Below are 13,682 nucleotides of genomic sequence, written 5' to 3'. Positions count from 1 at the left end.
CAGTAAAATGGACTAGAGACTGTTTTAACCCGACATGTTTGGAGTGAATCATAGACTGTATATAAAAGCCACCATGATGTCGACCACGGGTTTCTGGACTACTGTTCAGAAGCCTCCCATTTGGAATTTGGCGATTACAATCTTGTTCTTTTGAAACTAAATGTGAGATGCGACGTATGGATCAGGCTGGGAACTCAAGGACACTACAAACCAAGGGCAACCTGTCAATCACAGGGCAGCCACGCCCTAAAACTGACTCTACTTTATCATCTATTTTACAATAAATGGAACCATCCCGTTGGAAATGAAAACCATGCAGTGTTCACAAAGTCCTGAAACTGGGGATAGAAACTATAAACTCATTAACTGTCTGTACTAAGATAAGAGATCAGGAGAGAGGTAGAGTCATTGTCTCATAGACTTCCATACAATCTGACTTCTTTTTTTTGTTTTTTAGCAACCAGAGAAGTTGCCTCCTGCTGGCTTTTTGTGCAGAAGTTGCAAAATATGTGACCGCAGAAATGTATCCAAACAGCTGATTCACACCGACGGCAGCAGCAAAGGTCACATCTGAAACGTAACATCTGGAGATACTGGGTAGAGTTGCAGCTTTGTGTTGTTGAACAAACTCAGGAGGAGAGAAAGTAAACCCTGTAAGTATTGGTTTTTAATGACTCATCCAGTCACCAATCTTTTATTTAAGACCCTATCAACTGCTCCACCCTTTAACATCCACTTTTGTTTCACTTTTTGGACTTACAGTGATAAAGTGTGCAGCACAAAGTGACTCAACAAGAGTGTGCCTCTGCATGATGCTGTTAGAATCTCAAAATGGTTTAAACCATTTGATTTGTGAGGCTTTGCCCATTTTTAGACCCGTCATTGTTAAGGCTGATATATCTCTTGCACAACCTTCCCTGTGTGGGTTGAATGTATAGTTTCAGTTCCAAAAATGTCTCCTCTCCAACCAATACTCCAACTTCAGCAGCAGAAAACACATTCTGTTTCTTTCAGATGCATCAAAACACCAAGTTTCGCAACACTTCATGCAAATCAGATGATCTGCAGCTTACATTAATTTCCTTTTCTTTGCTAATAACGTGCTAAATTATAATGCTAAATTGCGACAGGCTGAGCTAACAAATTGGTACTCTGATTTGCCTTTATTGAAGCCGTCACAGAGGGAAAGGACACGGTCTGAAAATGCAAAAAGAACGTTGTCAGCTTTGTTAAAGGTGTTCTTGTGCAACCTATTTGACTGCTCATCACAGAACCTGAGATCTTCTCACCTGATCTCACAAATAAAGGATGTAAATCAGTTCACTTACTTAAAAACTGCTGCTGCTATCAGATGTCTCTTCAACACCTTTACTTTATCTTTATCGAAGAATACATTTGAATATCTTGTGCATCACGGCAGCACCAGAGCCTGATAGCAACATTCTCGTTCAGCATCCAGCGGTCATGTCCCTCTTGAGGCTTCAGCAGGTGCATATCGCTGTCTTATCATGCAACGCTTGCCCCTTGTGGGGATTATATTTACTCTGTGCTGCCGTAAGCACCTTTCCTGACAGATTATATGAATTAAGGCCTTATTATGGGCTCTGGCCAGGAGCTGCATGTACCGGTGATTTGTAATAAGGGCAGTGCTGAGGTGAGTCAGCAGCGACTGGCCTGATTACAGCAGCTGGACCTCAGGAGGAAAACCCTTGGCTCATCCACGGTAAACAAAGACAGCAAGAGGGGAAGGACACTCCATTAGCTGCTTTGTACTTTGTGCGTAGGCACAGCGAGGTAGCGCTTTCAGCTGTGGTCCAAAAAATGTCATTAGTAGCACAATCCACAAAAGAACTTGATGTTGCAAGAAGAGAAAACACTGAAGAGCCGGTTTGGTTCATAGGAATTAATCAATATTTTATATTGTTTTGTAGCAAAATGTTTTCACACAGAAACAGGTATTTTTCTTGTTTTTGTCCTAGAACCTCAGGTGAGAATCATGACTATGTCGAGTCAAGTACACACTTAAATTTATATTCTTAGTTAGCAGACTGGAGGGGGATGTTACATGATGTCAGAAGTAGAGGCAGCAGGTTAAAGGGTTGCGTCACTCAAATGACTAAAATGCGTACGTAGTTGTGCAGCTCTAACGAAGTCTGGGCATGCAGACAGTTTTTGGTTTGATTTGCTCAGGTTTTGAAATGTCCATTTTTGATATTTCAGCCTCCATCCCAACACAACAGAAGTGCATGGACTTTGGTTTGTGCTGCTCAGACAAGTGACATTTTAATTAAAACATTTTGAGAAACTGTTTTCTGAAATGACAATAAAACACTGAAGCAAACTGAACTGAACATTTGCCCACTTTTCAGCAAATGTTACTCAAACAAGAGTAAATATAACATTTGCTGGGGTCTCACATTTGTTTGTGGATTAACCGTAAAATTCATAGCTCGGGTTAGATCACATTAGTAATCAGCGACGACTTAATACACAGTACAAATCATTACTTTTTTCAACTACTGTAATCAAATCGAAAAAGTGTGTCCTACTGGTGATGGCTGTAATGGCCTGAGGGATATATATTTTTTTGTTTTGTTGTTTTTTTCTGGATGAAAGTTATACAGAGCAATGTAATCTCCAGACATCCTATCTTGTTCTTCCCTGGCCCAAACCCAAACACAGTGATAAGAGTATCGGTGCAACACCTGGTTTACAGGTCGAGTGCAGAACAGCATTTTGTTTGATATTAGAGGGTTTTGACGACTCTCCGAATGAAGCTGTACATGAGGCTACTGATGATGAGGAGGTAGCTGTTGGAGATCATGAAACAGATCTTCAACAAGCAAAACTGGAACACGAAAAATGAGAGTTCAGCGATTACTGTGTTGACTATTTACAGTTTGGTAGGCGTCAGTCTATGAGAAGCTACAGCATGCTGGGTGCAAGATGACACAGTACATGCTCAAAAATTTGCTAAAAATAAAAAACGTGGGTCAAAATGTCACATGGGAATTCATCACTGATTAGAATCAGGACAACCCTGTGCTCTATTGTTTATTTACACTGGTTGGCACATGAAAGTTCTGATTGAAAAGCTGCAATTTCCCATCACAGCAACACTGTGGTAGTTATTTCCAGCTTAGATCAACACTTGATCGCTGGACTGAGGTCAGTCAGTCTCAGAGAAGTCGTCATCACTGTGCTCTGTAACCTCCAGTAATGGTGTGTGATGCCAACGTGGAAGCACCTGCCTCCTGGGTCACTACAGAATTGAACAGTAAGAGGTTACTAAAATGTGTGTTATCTAGGAAATTGGTATTAGTATCAACAAGTACGAAATATTAAATGACTCAGATAAGATTGGGAGTAAAAGCAAAACAAAGAAACTTGATCAGGACCGTCCTATAATAACGTTAGGTAGTGAAATGAGCTCAGAAAAATGGTGTTTTTATTTAAAAGTTAATCAACGTTTTGGACAGTTTGCATTGTGTCATTATTTCAACATAACTCCTTCTGATTAAACAGAAGATTAGTATCAATTACTTGTTGGTTTTGCTCTTTTCATAAAATTTGGAGGAGGAACTACCACGGACATCTGAGGAACTGTCAGTTTGAATTGTTAGTCTGCACAACCAAACCTTGCTCAAACCACGTGCAAATAAAACCAGGCCTGCCTACATGAAGAGATACCACTAAAGGTAACTCAGAACATATGTATTTTAGCTACTTGAGTGACGCAACCCTTTAGGAATAACCAGTCCTCCACTTCCCCCTTGGAGCGCCACGTAAAATCCCATTTCATTAAGCCAACTAACAATGACCAAGTTGGTACACCACAGTAAAGCACCTTCTCACTGTTTGCTTCACATGAAAATAAAAGTACCACTGCACGATTTACCCCCCGCCCCCTTTACATTCTCACCCAGTTATTTTACAAAAAAAAAAATGCCAATATACAGAACGGTACACCTACTGTAGGGAAGAAAACAATAATAAAAAAAAATGATGACCAGCCCACGTCTTGAAATGCAGCAGAGACCCACAGAATATCGAGAAAGGCATAAAATGTCAGGATGTCGCAGGTGATCGTAGGCAGTAATCTGAATAGTGATGTATTCAAAGTATCTTACTGCAATGTACAGCCCTGTATGAAAGAGAATGAAAGATAAATGGTTCCTCTGATGAATCAGTTCAGATAATACATAAACCGAAAAAAGGTTCTGTATCATGCAATCTGGGGAAACACATTTCCAGAGTTTTTCAGCTGTTTGGCCCGTTACGACTTATCTTTCTCTTTCTAGCATTCCTCTCCTAAGCAGCATAATGACCTTTATCAAGCTGATAAATGACAAATTTCTCCATTTCAACTTGTTAAATGAATAATTGTCATACGCTCTTGCTTGTGTTGCCTGAAGAGAATCACAAGCCCAATGAAAGATCCTGCTGTGGGCTGCTTTGGGCTAATGATTAAGTGGGCTTGATGGATTTCAAACACCATTCACATCCAGCTACTGTAATATGTCCTGATAGAATCAGAAACCATACCCTGAGGCGAACACTCTGTTTACATCAATGGCCCTTTAGCCTACAGGGACCACTGTCACCAGCGCTAACCAATGGGGAGGGTATCAAAGCATTCAAAGAGATATTTTGTCAGAGCAGGATTTCGACCTGAGCTGGAAACATACTGAATTTGACTGGTTGGAGACGGAAAAGTCCTTTGAAGCGTTTGAAAACAAGCACAGAACTTTCTCGAGTTTGAAGCGGTTTGTGATCCATCTTTAGCTTTTGTTGTACTTCCATTTTCTTTCATATGTAAATAACCTCATATGATACTTAACCTGAGGTAGAAATATAAGACTGGCTTGTTGTGGTTCATTGTTACTAATACATAGAGCAGAGGACCTTGATGTATTTTTATTTTTTTTTTTTCGAAAATGTGTCATGTTGTCTGTTTGTGATTGATTGAAACTTGACTGAAAGTATATGAAACGGCTGTTTGAGAGGTTGCAGCCTCTTTGTGTGTACGCGTTTTTCATCCTCGCCGACAACTGCAACCTCGTAACGGAGCAGTGCCGCTGCCTGCTGATGAATCACCTCAAATAATAAATAGTAAAAATGATAGAAAAAACCCAAATGAAAATAAAAATGACTTCTTCTTAATTTTCTACTCGCTCCACCGGCTCCGCTCTCTACTGTTGCAGTAGTCCCATTTCATGCTGAGGGTCCACGACATTGTGATCCAGTTCACCACAGTCGACGCAAATCCTCTTGGCATTCAGTTCTTTTGATAAAGACATAGTAAATCCACTTTGAATTTCTCATTTTTCCTTGTCCCCATTCTCTCAGACGTACTCTCACCATGCCCTGTGAATTGGAAATTATTCCGTATGGGCCTTTTCCACAGTTGTTTCAAAATAGGAACATTTTTGACATACAGTCGACACTGTCAGAGAGTTGAGACCATGGCCAGGAACCTATCCACTTGAGCGTCTTTTCTTACATCATCGCTTAGACTGTATTCACGTGGGTGAACTTCATGCAGTACCCAAAGATGCCTTCCCTTTGGAACATCCCTTCCACTACACTCATGTTGCTTTAGTTTCAGATATAGATTTATTGTTTGGCCATGGATTTCACAGATGGTCTGTACTCAAACTGTGCTCTCCATCACCCACTCGGAGCTCTCAAAAGTGGGCTTCTCGTCCTCACTGTCATCGTACTGCAGCAGCATGCCGTTAACAGACAGACTACGCTTAGTCCAGATGTTACTGATTCTGCGAGGGTAGTTGCTGCGACACTGCGCAGCCCCTACGTGGCCCATATCAAAGGAGTGGCTCCTCTTGGGTTTACCCTCCTGGGGCAGCCCTAGGAGACGCCCCAACATGGTCGTGGACTCGGCCCTCCCGAGCAGGGGTTCTTTATCGGATGGTGGCGCCACAGCCACTGTCATCATAGTATTGGGCGTGGTGGACGGGCCGGAAGCCCCTTGGTTGTCCCTTGCTGCCCCTCGCAGCTCCAGAGAGGTGAAGGCCCCTAAAAGGTTGTCCAGGTTCGGCCGTGCTTTGGCACCGTGCCTCCTGAACTTGCTGCTGGGCAGGGTGCTGCATTCGCTGCCCTGCATGCTGTAGCGGTCGCCAGTCCCTCTGCCTGTTTGGCTGTCTAATGAGTTAGAGGAGGACGACGACGAAGAGAGGCTGCTCTGCAGGGATCCACACTTGAACTCCACCATTTCCTCGCGCATGACCACCACTGTGGACTTGACCTGTGGTGGGGCGCCGTTGAACCTGTTCAGCCCCCCGTTGGTCTGTGAGTATGTATTACTCACAGTTGGTAATTTATTAGTCTGGATCCCACTGGTAACCTTGTAGCGGACCATGAGGATGATAATGAACACCAGCAGCGTGGCCACAATAATGCCACCGATGACCAGGATCATGGTGCCGCCCAGGAAGCCACTGTGAAGAGACGTGCACTGCGGGTAGTCCTCCCTGGTGATGAATTGAACGCAGCCGACGATGTTGGTGGCAGTGAGGGTGGTGGCAGTGTCCTCCCAGATGGCCAACACACAGAGGTCATACTGCATTCCCGGGACAAGATTTGTGAGTACGAAGGCCCTGTTAGTCATAGGAATCATCCTGGAAACAGACAGAGAGACATAGCGGCATTACAAATACAGAGTTATTGCCACAGGAGTTCAAGACAAGGCTACGTGTTAAAAGCAGCGCTGAATTAGTCCGTTGTGCTGCGGCAGATCAAAGAAATCGTACGAATTAAGCATACTAAGTAGCTATTTATATGCACAGACTCAATGAGAGAGATGACTTCATTGCTCCCAGTACATCCCATTTGATATGCATGAAGCAAATAGTAATGAGATAAGTATTGAATGGCCACTTTTTGAATATTGTTTTGGTTGAATGTAATTTCTTGTTCATCCCATTTAACATGCATTAAGTTGTTTCAAGTCGGTCTGTTATTATTCCAGATGTTTAAATATGACTGATTAACTAAGCCTCAGTGCTTTTGACTGAAATTGAAAATCGATGCTGCAGTAAGTTAATTGTCCGAGAGCCGCTGCCAATCAATGGGATATTGTAAAAAATGTTTTTGGTCGTGTAGACAGAAGCTTCTACACACCCCGACTCATCAGTGTAGCAACATTTAATTACTAATTTGTCTTTCTCCTTGTATTACAAAATAAACGTTTTAGCAATCTTTGCATGACTTGGCAATTACAACAAGAAAACACGACCAATCTAAAGCCTCAGACGAAAGTGAAAGTATTATTAGCAAGCAAGCAGAGACGTTGAAATAGAAAGATAATGGATGGATAGTTGAAGTATTCAGACTGAAAAAGCTCACCACACGTAGAGAAACATCCAGCCCTAGCATCAACAATTCACTTTTAACAATATGAATAGTGTTATAGTAGCAGTGCAACATCACATCAGTGAAGGGGTACTTAAGCTTATTTCATGGGGCTGTGGGGATCCATCAGCCATAGCAAGATTAGAACCACTTCTATATAGAGTACTTGAGGAGTAACTACACCCTCATGTTCAGCTATTCCTCTATAACAGTGTATTTAAAAAAATGCAACAGAGGAGTAAGAGGCAGAGCCGGTGGTGAGCTACAACAGTAAGGTGATCGATGTACAAAATAGATTTTGGAGTGTTGCCCGTTAGTTTGGCTAGTGAGGGCACGGAGAGGCCGATGAAGCAAACCTTTGAATCCAAATAAGATACATGCAGCTAATTTTGAGCAATATTACACATGAAAAGACATTTTCTGGAAAATCACCTGTATTAGCCAATAGAAATCTGCATAAGTATATATGCAGCGTAAAAATAATCAATGGCTCTCACATACTGTATGAAACACGGTTGGGAAAAAGGCTTTTGCAGACTCCACCATACCGTTATCTATAAATAGATCCCTCAGTCATCCATGCATTGCTGGCTTTCTGTTCCCCTACAGTACATGCATCCAAAGCTTTGATCCCTGTGAAGCGCCTCTACCACAGAGCCCAGACACCAGTGGGGCTGCGGTTCATTATTCATCCTTAATTGCCTTTTTCCATAACCAAGAAGAAGCTGTGTTTCCTCACGTGTTTCAGAGAACTCACGCAATCTCTCGCCTGCCCCACGTGGCTCTGATTGATTTTTAATCATGCCATTGCTGGAGTGCAGACGGTGGGAAAGTGTATCGGCCGACTAGAGGTGCACAGTGAGTGTGCATGTGCATGCCATGAAGTCACACCATTAATAATTTAAAGACAGTAGTTGGGCTGTCTTTGTATGTTATCGTTTCCTCCCAGCTTCCAATTTATCTTCTGCCGCGCACATTAACTGACTGCTTTAGGTACGTTTTCTTTTACTGTATATGAACGACTTACAATGAACTGATGATGAAGTAAAATATATTTTATAGCATAAAATCATAAACCAGCAACAGTTTGAAAGTTGTGACTCAGTGCTTTTAATGTAACGGCTACTAGCTGAGCATTAAAATCAGAATTATCAAAGCTGCTGTATCAAAGATGAAAAAAACAACCAAACGAGAACGTGTATCTCCAATGTCTCAAACTAGCATTTCAAACAAATGTATGTGCATGCTGTAGTTATTGAATCTCGACTGACAACAACATCAGTAAAGTCATTAAAATAATCACTTTACAGGGAAACAATTTTGCTCCTGCGAATCAATGAGCACAGGGAAAAAAAAGCAGTTTATGTGACTAACATTAGCGTTATAGTTGCAATTCTGAAGGAAGTAGAGGAAAACAAAAAAAAGACAGAATGTGGATGAGTCATCCAATGTTTGTGTCACCGAGAAGAAAAAAAGGTTCTGAAAATTCATATTGTTCTCTTTTCTCTGGCGTGAAAAGCTGGCACAAAGAGTGCAAGCAAGGGAATCAGATAAACAGCTTATTATTGAATTTGCAGGGATGGTGAGTTGCATTAACAGTGTTTGGACAAAGTAATATCTTTCTTCATTACTGTGTTGCCGTCCTAATCTCAGAATCCCCGCTAACAACCAGTTCTTTTTGCCTTTCCATATTCTGTCAGTTATCTTTCATTAAATGGCTCTTAATGGAACGCACGGTACAGGTAAGAAGTGTGGGAGTACTGCGCGGAATAAATGATCAGATAAAGTGTTGATGAATAAATTCACTGTAGATCGTCAGTGTTTGAGAAAGCTTGACAAAACGGATGGGATTGCTATCCACAACAGGCCGCCACCACTTTTAATAATATTGTACTTTAGCGTACTGAGCGCCAGTCTTTCTCTGGAGGGACCCATCAGTGTGTTTAAGTGTATTGAGCTTCTTTAGCTCAAGGGGATACTGAACCTGAAAAAAAAAAGCACACAGTGTTTAAAGCAAACTGCAGGAATCTGAGATGTGAGATAAAAAAAAATGGATACTAAAGATTCCCATGCAGGAATCTGATTGTTTGTTCTTATCTTTTAATGTACCCAAACTGATTTAATGTTAAACATCAAGGCTGCTCTCTATATTTCCAACCAATTATCTTGGTTGAATGTTGCTGCTTTCACTGTCTCGTTTGACATAGGAAATTGATTTCACAGAGCCCAAAGATCTCCAGCTACAGTCTCCAAGCTTACACTTTATGGACTTAAGCAGCTTAAGAGGGATACATTAAAATGAGGGTCTATAATCCTTTTTCTTCTTGGATTTCTAATTAATGGTTCAGGGCAAGGATTTCACTTTGGGTTTCACTTTTCTTAAAATTGTGAAAGCAGCATCCCCATCAATTGTCAATTTAAGGGAAAAAGAGAAACATCTCGAGAAGGATTAAGAAAAAATGAATGTTGATCTTTAAGTAACACTTCAAAGAAATTGTCTGTCTCAAGTACTCAGGCAGCAAACAATTAGCAATCGACTGAAGAAACAGCACTGCAAGTATTCTGAGGCTAGCGATCACACTTCCCTTAATTTGCCACTCTGACCAGAAAGGTCTCTGCTCATACTCGGATGTAATCGAGTTTCATTAATCATCCTTACCTGTAAATGAGAACTTCATCCTCAGAGCAATTGTACTGAAGCTGATACATTTTGACCTTTGGAGTTGATTTGCTAACAGTCCACTTGACCAGAGCAGAGACGGCTGTCACTTCTGATACAGACACCACCTTCTCCGGAAGAGGTTTCGGCTCCCCTTTGCTGATCTTGGTAGAGCTCGTTATGTCTGAGAGTCCTGACTTGGACTGCGTGGTTCGATTAGTACCATTGCTCAGATGGGGGAGTTGAATGATTGAAAGCTCAATGGAGGCTGTAGATTCCCCAGCAGCGTTAGCAGCGATGCAAGTGAAGATACCGTAGTCCTTGGATGTGGTGATTGTTAAGTCCAGGGTGCCGTTTTCGTATACAGTCGCTCGGGAGGAGTTGCTGATCAAACGGTCATCAGGAGCGACCCAGTGCACCATTGGCATAGGGTCTCCAACAGCTTTGCAGCGCAAGCTGGCCGTTTGACCCTCCAGCACTAGCAACTTGTGAGTATGTTGCGTGATCAAAGGGGGCTCACAAACAAACTCCTCCTCACGAACAGACCAAAAGTAGCGTCCCTTTAGACTGGCGGGTGAAGCGCAGGTTTCCATATCATCCTCACGCTCCAGCCTTCGAAGCCAAAGCACTTCACAGTTGCAGTGCAGTGGGTTTCCACCAAAGCTTAGAGAGAGCGGAGGTGCATAAGGAGTACTCATCACCACACTGCTCTGAGAGCGTGCAAAGATGGGGTCTGGAGGGAGCTTCTGGAGACGGTTGGAGGTGAGATCCAAGCGAGCCAGTTTATCCAGATCTGTAAAAGTCCCCTCAGCAATGAAGGAAATTAGGTTATGGTCCAAACTCATCTGATGGAGGTTGACCATCTTGCGGATGGCTTCCCAAGGCACACTGCGCAAATTGTTATATGACAAATCCAGGTCCTCTAGTGTCAGTAACAAGTCATCAAAGGCTGCTTTAGAGATGCGACTCAGCTGATTGTTGTTGAGGATCAGGTGCTGCAGGTTGACCAGTCCTCGGAGGTCATCCGGTCCCAGTTCGGTCAACCGGTTACTGTCCAGGTGCAGGGATCTCAAGGTCTCCAGGTCGATGAACGAGAAAGGCTGGATGGCGCTAATGGTGTTGCGGGACAAAGTGAGATCCACCAGACCTGTCATGTTGGCAAAGTCCTGCGTGGTGACCTTGAGGATGAAGTTGCCACCCAGCCGCAGCTCCACAGTTCGCCGGTCGATGTCCGGTGGCACGAAGAGCAGGCCTTTGGAGGGGCACAGAGTCCCCAGAGACTCCGAGAGGTTCTGGCAGACACAGTATTTGGGACATGCATGGACCATCGTAACTGCGGTTCCCAGAAGCAGGAGACTGATGACCACTTTGTCCATGTTAGTTCATACAAAGAGGGCCTGCAAAAACAAAGAAGAAAAAAAAGAGCAGGTTAAATTTGATATGATTAGGTGAGACTTTTATACTCTACACATTTTCAGTTGCATAATTCACTCTGTGAATTGATTGTGTTTCATATCAGCACGTAAAGGCCCTTATTAATCCAGGTCAGATAGAACTGCACCATGGTCTTTGGACCACAGGGTCACCAAGTCCCCAATGATGGACTGGTGTGATTATCATTCTCGAGAATATTTCACATTAATTTTCTCTATTATAACTTATGAATGTAGTTTGCAATGCAAAGAAGGTGTGAGGAATCACACGAGGATTGTCTGAATGAAGCTCAGGATTAAGCAGAGCTAAGAAGCTAATTTTCGTGACGCACATTCTTATAGCCGTCATCACAGAGAGACTGGCATGTGTGCAGTGGAAAGTAGTTCATGTGTGGGGCACATGCATGTACGTGTATGCAGTAAGGGCTACGGTTAGTGGTTCTTTCTTATAATGCGACACAATCTTCCATCCATCCATTACCTATACAACGCTTAATGCTCTGTAGGGCCAATCTATCACAGAACCACATACAGAGACAGCATCCTGTCGCTAAAAATGGGATGATTGCAGAAATAAAGCAGCTCCTTGTGTTGTGCTTCCCGCATCTATTTACACTTGTCTCTTCCTCTGTTTGTCTTTATCCTATTCTCTGATTTGCTCTCTTTCTCCATCACGTCTGCACCATTTTGGCAAAAGATAATGCAATGCAGAAAAAAAAAAAATCCCACAAGCCGCAGGTGTTAGACTCGGCAGACTTGGCTGACGGTATCAGCACGCCTCTGTGAACGTCTTTAACAGCCCTCACACCTGGCTGACTCCTCCGAATGAATAGCCACACTTGGCTTCATCCAGCGAGCTTTTAATTCCCCCAGACATTTGTATCATTAATTCCTAATACACTCAAAACCTAAAAATCAATTTCAATCATCTTTTTTTTTTTTTTTTTACACAAGCAGTTTTTAAATAATGGAACCTTGTGACTTCTGGTGAGCGTGGTTCTCTCTAGAACCATGGGGTGGGACACTTTCTATGTTTACCGCATGTTTGTGCCATCATTCATCATTATGCATAAGTGTACGAGATGCTAGTCGCACCACGAGGACTTCTTATCTTCCACTACTCTGCAACACCCCTTCATGTGTAGACTCTGCTTTTCAATAACTCATAATTACAAGAGGCAACAAGTATGAACAACCCCTCTCCTTTTTTTGAAACCAGTTTGTAATTACATCATGAAGTGCTGCTGCATGTGGACTGGGTGTTACACGGAGATAATTAGAATGAAATGGCAGACAGGGAAGAAAAAAAAAGGCAATTCAAGGAGAGTCTGTAATAATCAACAGCATTAAATAAATAAATAACAGCGGAAATGTTGACATTTTCACTAACATTATCCCCATTTATGATTGGATGAAACGCATTTAACAGTTGACAATATCTGTATTTAATCTTTTAATACTAGGGAGATATACAGTTTGAAGTTATTATTATTAAAAAAAGCAAAATACAACAAATATATCAGCAGGTAAACAAGTCACTTAGCCCTATGAGTCCTGAGTGATTTCCAGTTTCAATTTACTAGATGTACTTTTATTGTGATCATTAAAAGGCTTCGTCATACATGTTACATGCTGCTGCTTTGTCTTTAAAGAAAGAGAAAGAATGTGTCTAACAACATTAATAGCATTATTTTATGTGCTCACATACAGTGGCCCCCGTGCAGAGGTGGCAACCGAGGCAAATGCTTTCTTGCGATATGGTATTAACATATGATTAAACAGACGTGTTAATATCTACGCAATCATTGCACTGCATAGGTATTAACACGTCTGCAATTTTGAGTTCATGAGTTATTCACACCACAGTACCGGCTGTGGAGGTGAATTCACAGATGTACGCAGGTTGTCACTATGAATGCATTTGATGAAAATTCAAAATTATTTTTCTCGCTCAACACCTCACTTCACAGACAAACAACTACAACTGCTGGAAAAGTCAATAAACATTTTGTGAGCAATTTAACCTGAAGACAAGAGATATAAAGGATTAAGTCTTTTATAACAGTAGCGACATGGCATCAGAAGGCAAAACAGACTCAGTCATGCCAATTCCACAGCTATGTCTGCCTTATGATTGAAAAACAGTAGTTATTAGCCACGTCTCACTACTGATGACTCTACTGCTCCCTTGAAGGAGGATGTGGAGGACCAGGGAAGGT

At 42.1% G+C, this 13,682-nt stretch overlaps 1 protein-coding gene across 1 annotated transcript in view; it reads right to left on the bottom strand.

The window, feature by feature from the left end:
* Window positions 1-2,367: 2,367 nt before the first annotated feature.
* Window positions 2,368-13,682, bottom strand: part of LOC103357516 (leucine-rich repeat and fibronectin type-III domain-containing protein 2-like) — a 77,338-nt gene continuing 66,023 nt past the window's right edge. Inside the window, exons 3-4 of the mRNA XM_008282101.1 lie at window positions 10,031-11,427; window positions 2,368-6,638 (exon numbers count right to left, since the gene is read on the bottom strand). Of these exons, the coding sequence (XP_008280323.1) occupies window positions 5,654-6,638; window positions 10,031-11,406 (2,361 nt within the window). The 5' untranslated portion in view covers window positions 11,407-11,427 and the 3' untranslated portion in view covers window positions 2,368-5,653. The remainder of the gene's footprint in view (window positions 6,639-10,030; window positions 11,428-13,682) is intronic.

Source organism: Stegastes partitus, unplaced genomic scaffold (assembly GCF_000690725.1).
Source record: "Stegastes partitus isolate 25-593 unplaced genomic scaffold, Stegastes_partitus-1.0.2 Scaffold258, whole genome shotgun sequence".
Taxonomy (NCBI): Eukaryota; Metazoa; Chordata; class Actinopteri; family Pomacentridae; genus Stegastes; species Stegastes partitus.
This window is presented reverse-complemented; position numbering and strand designations above follow the sequence as displayed.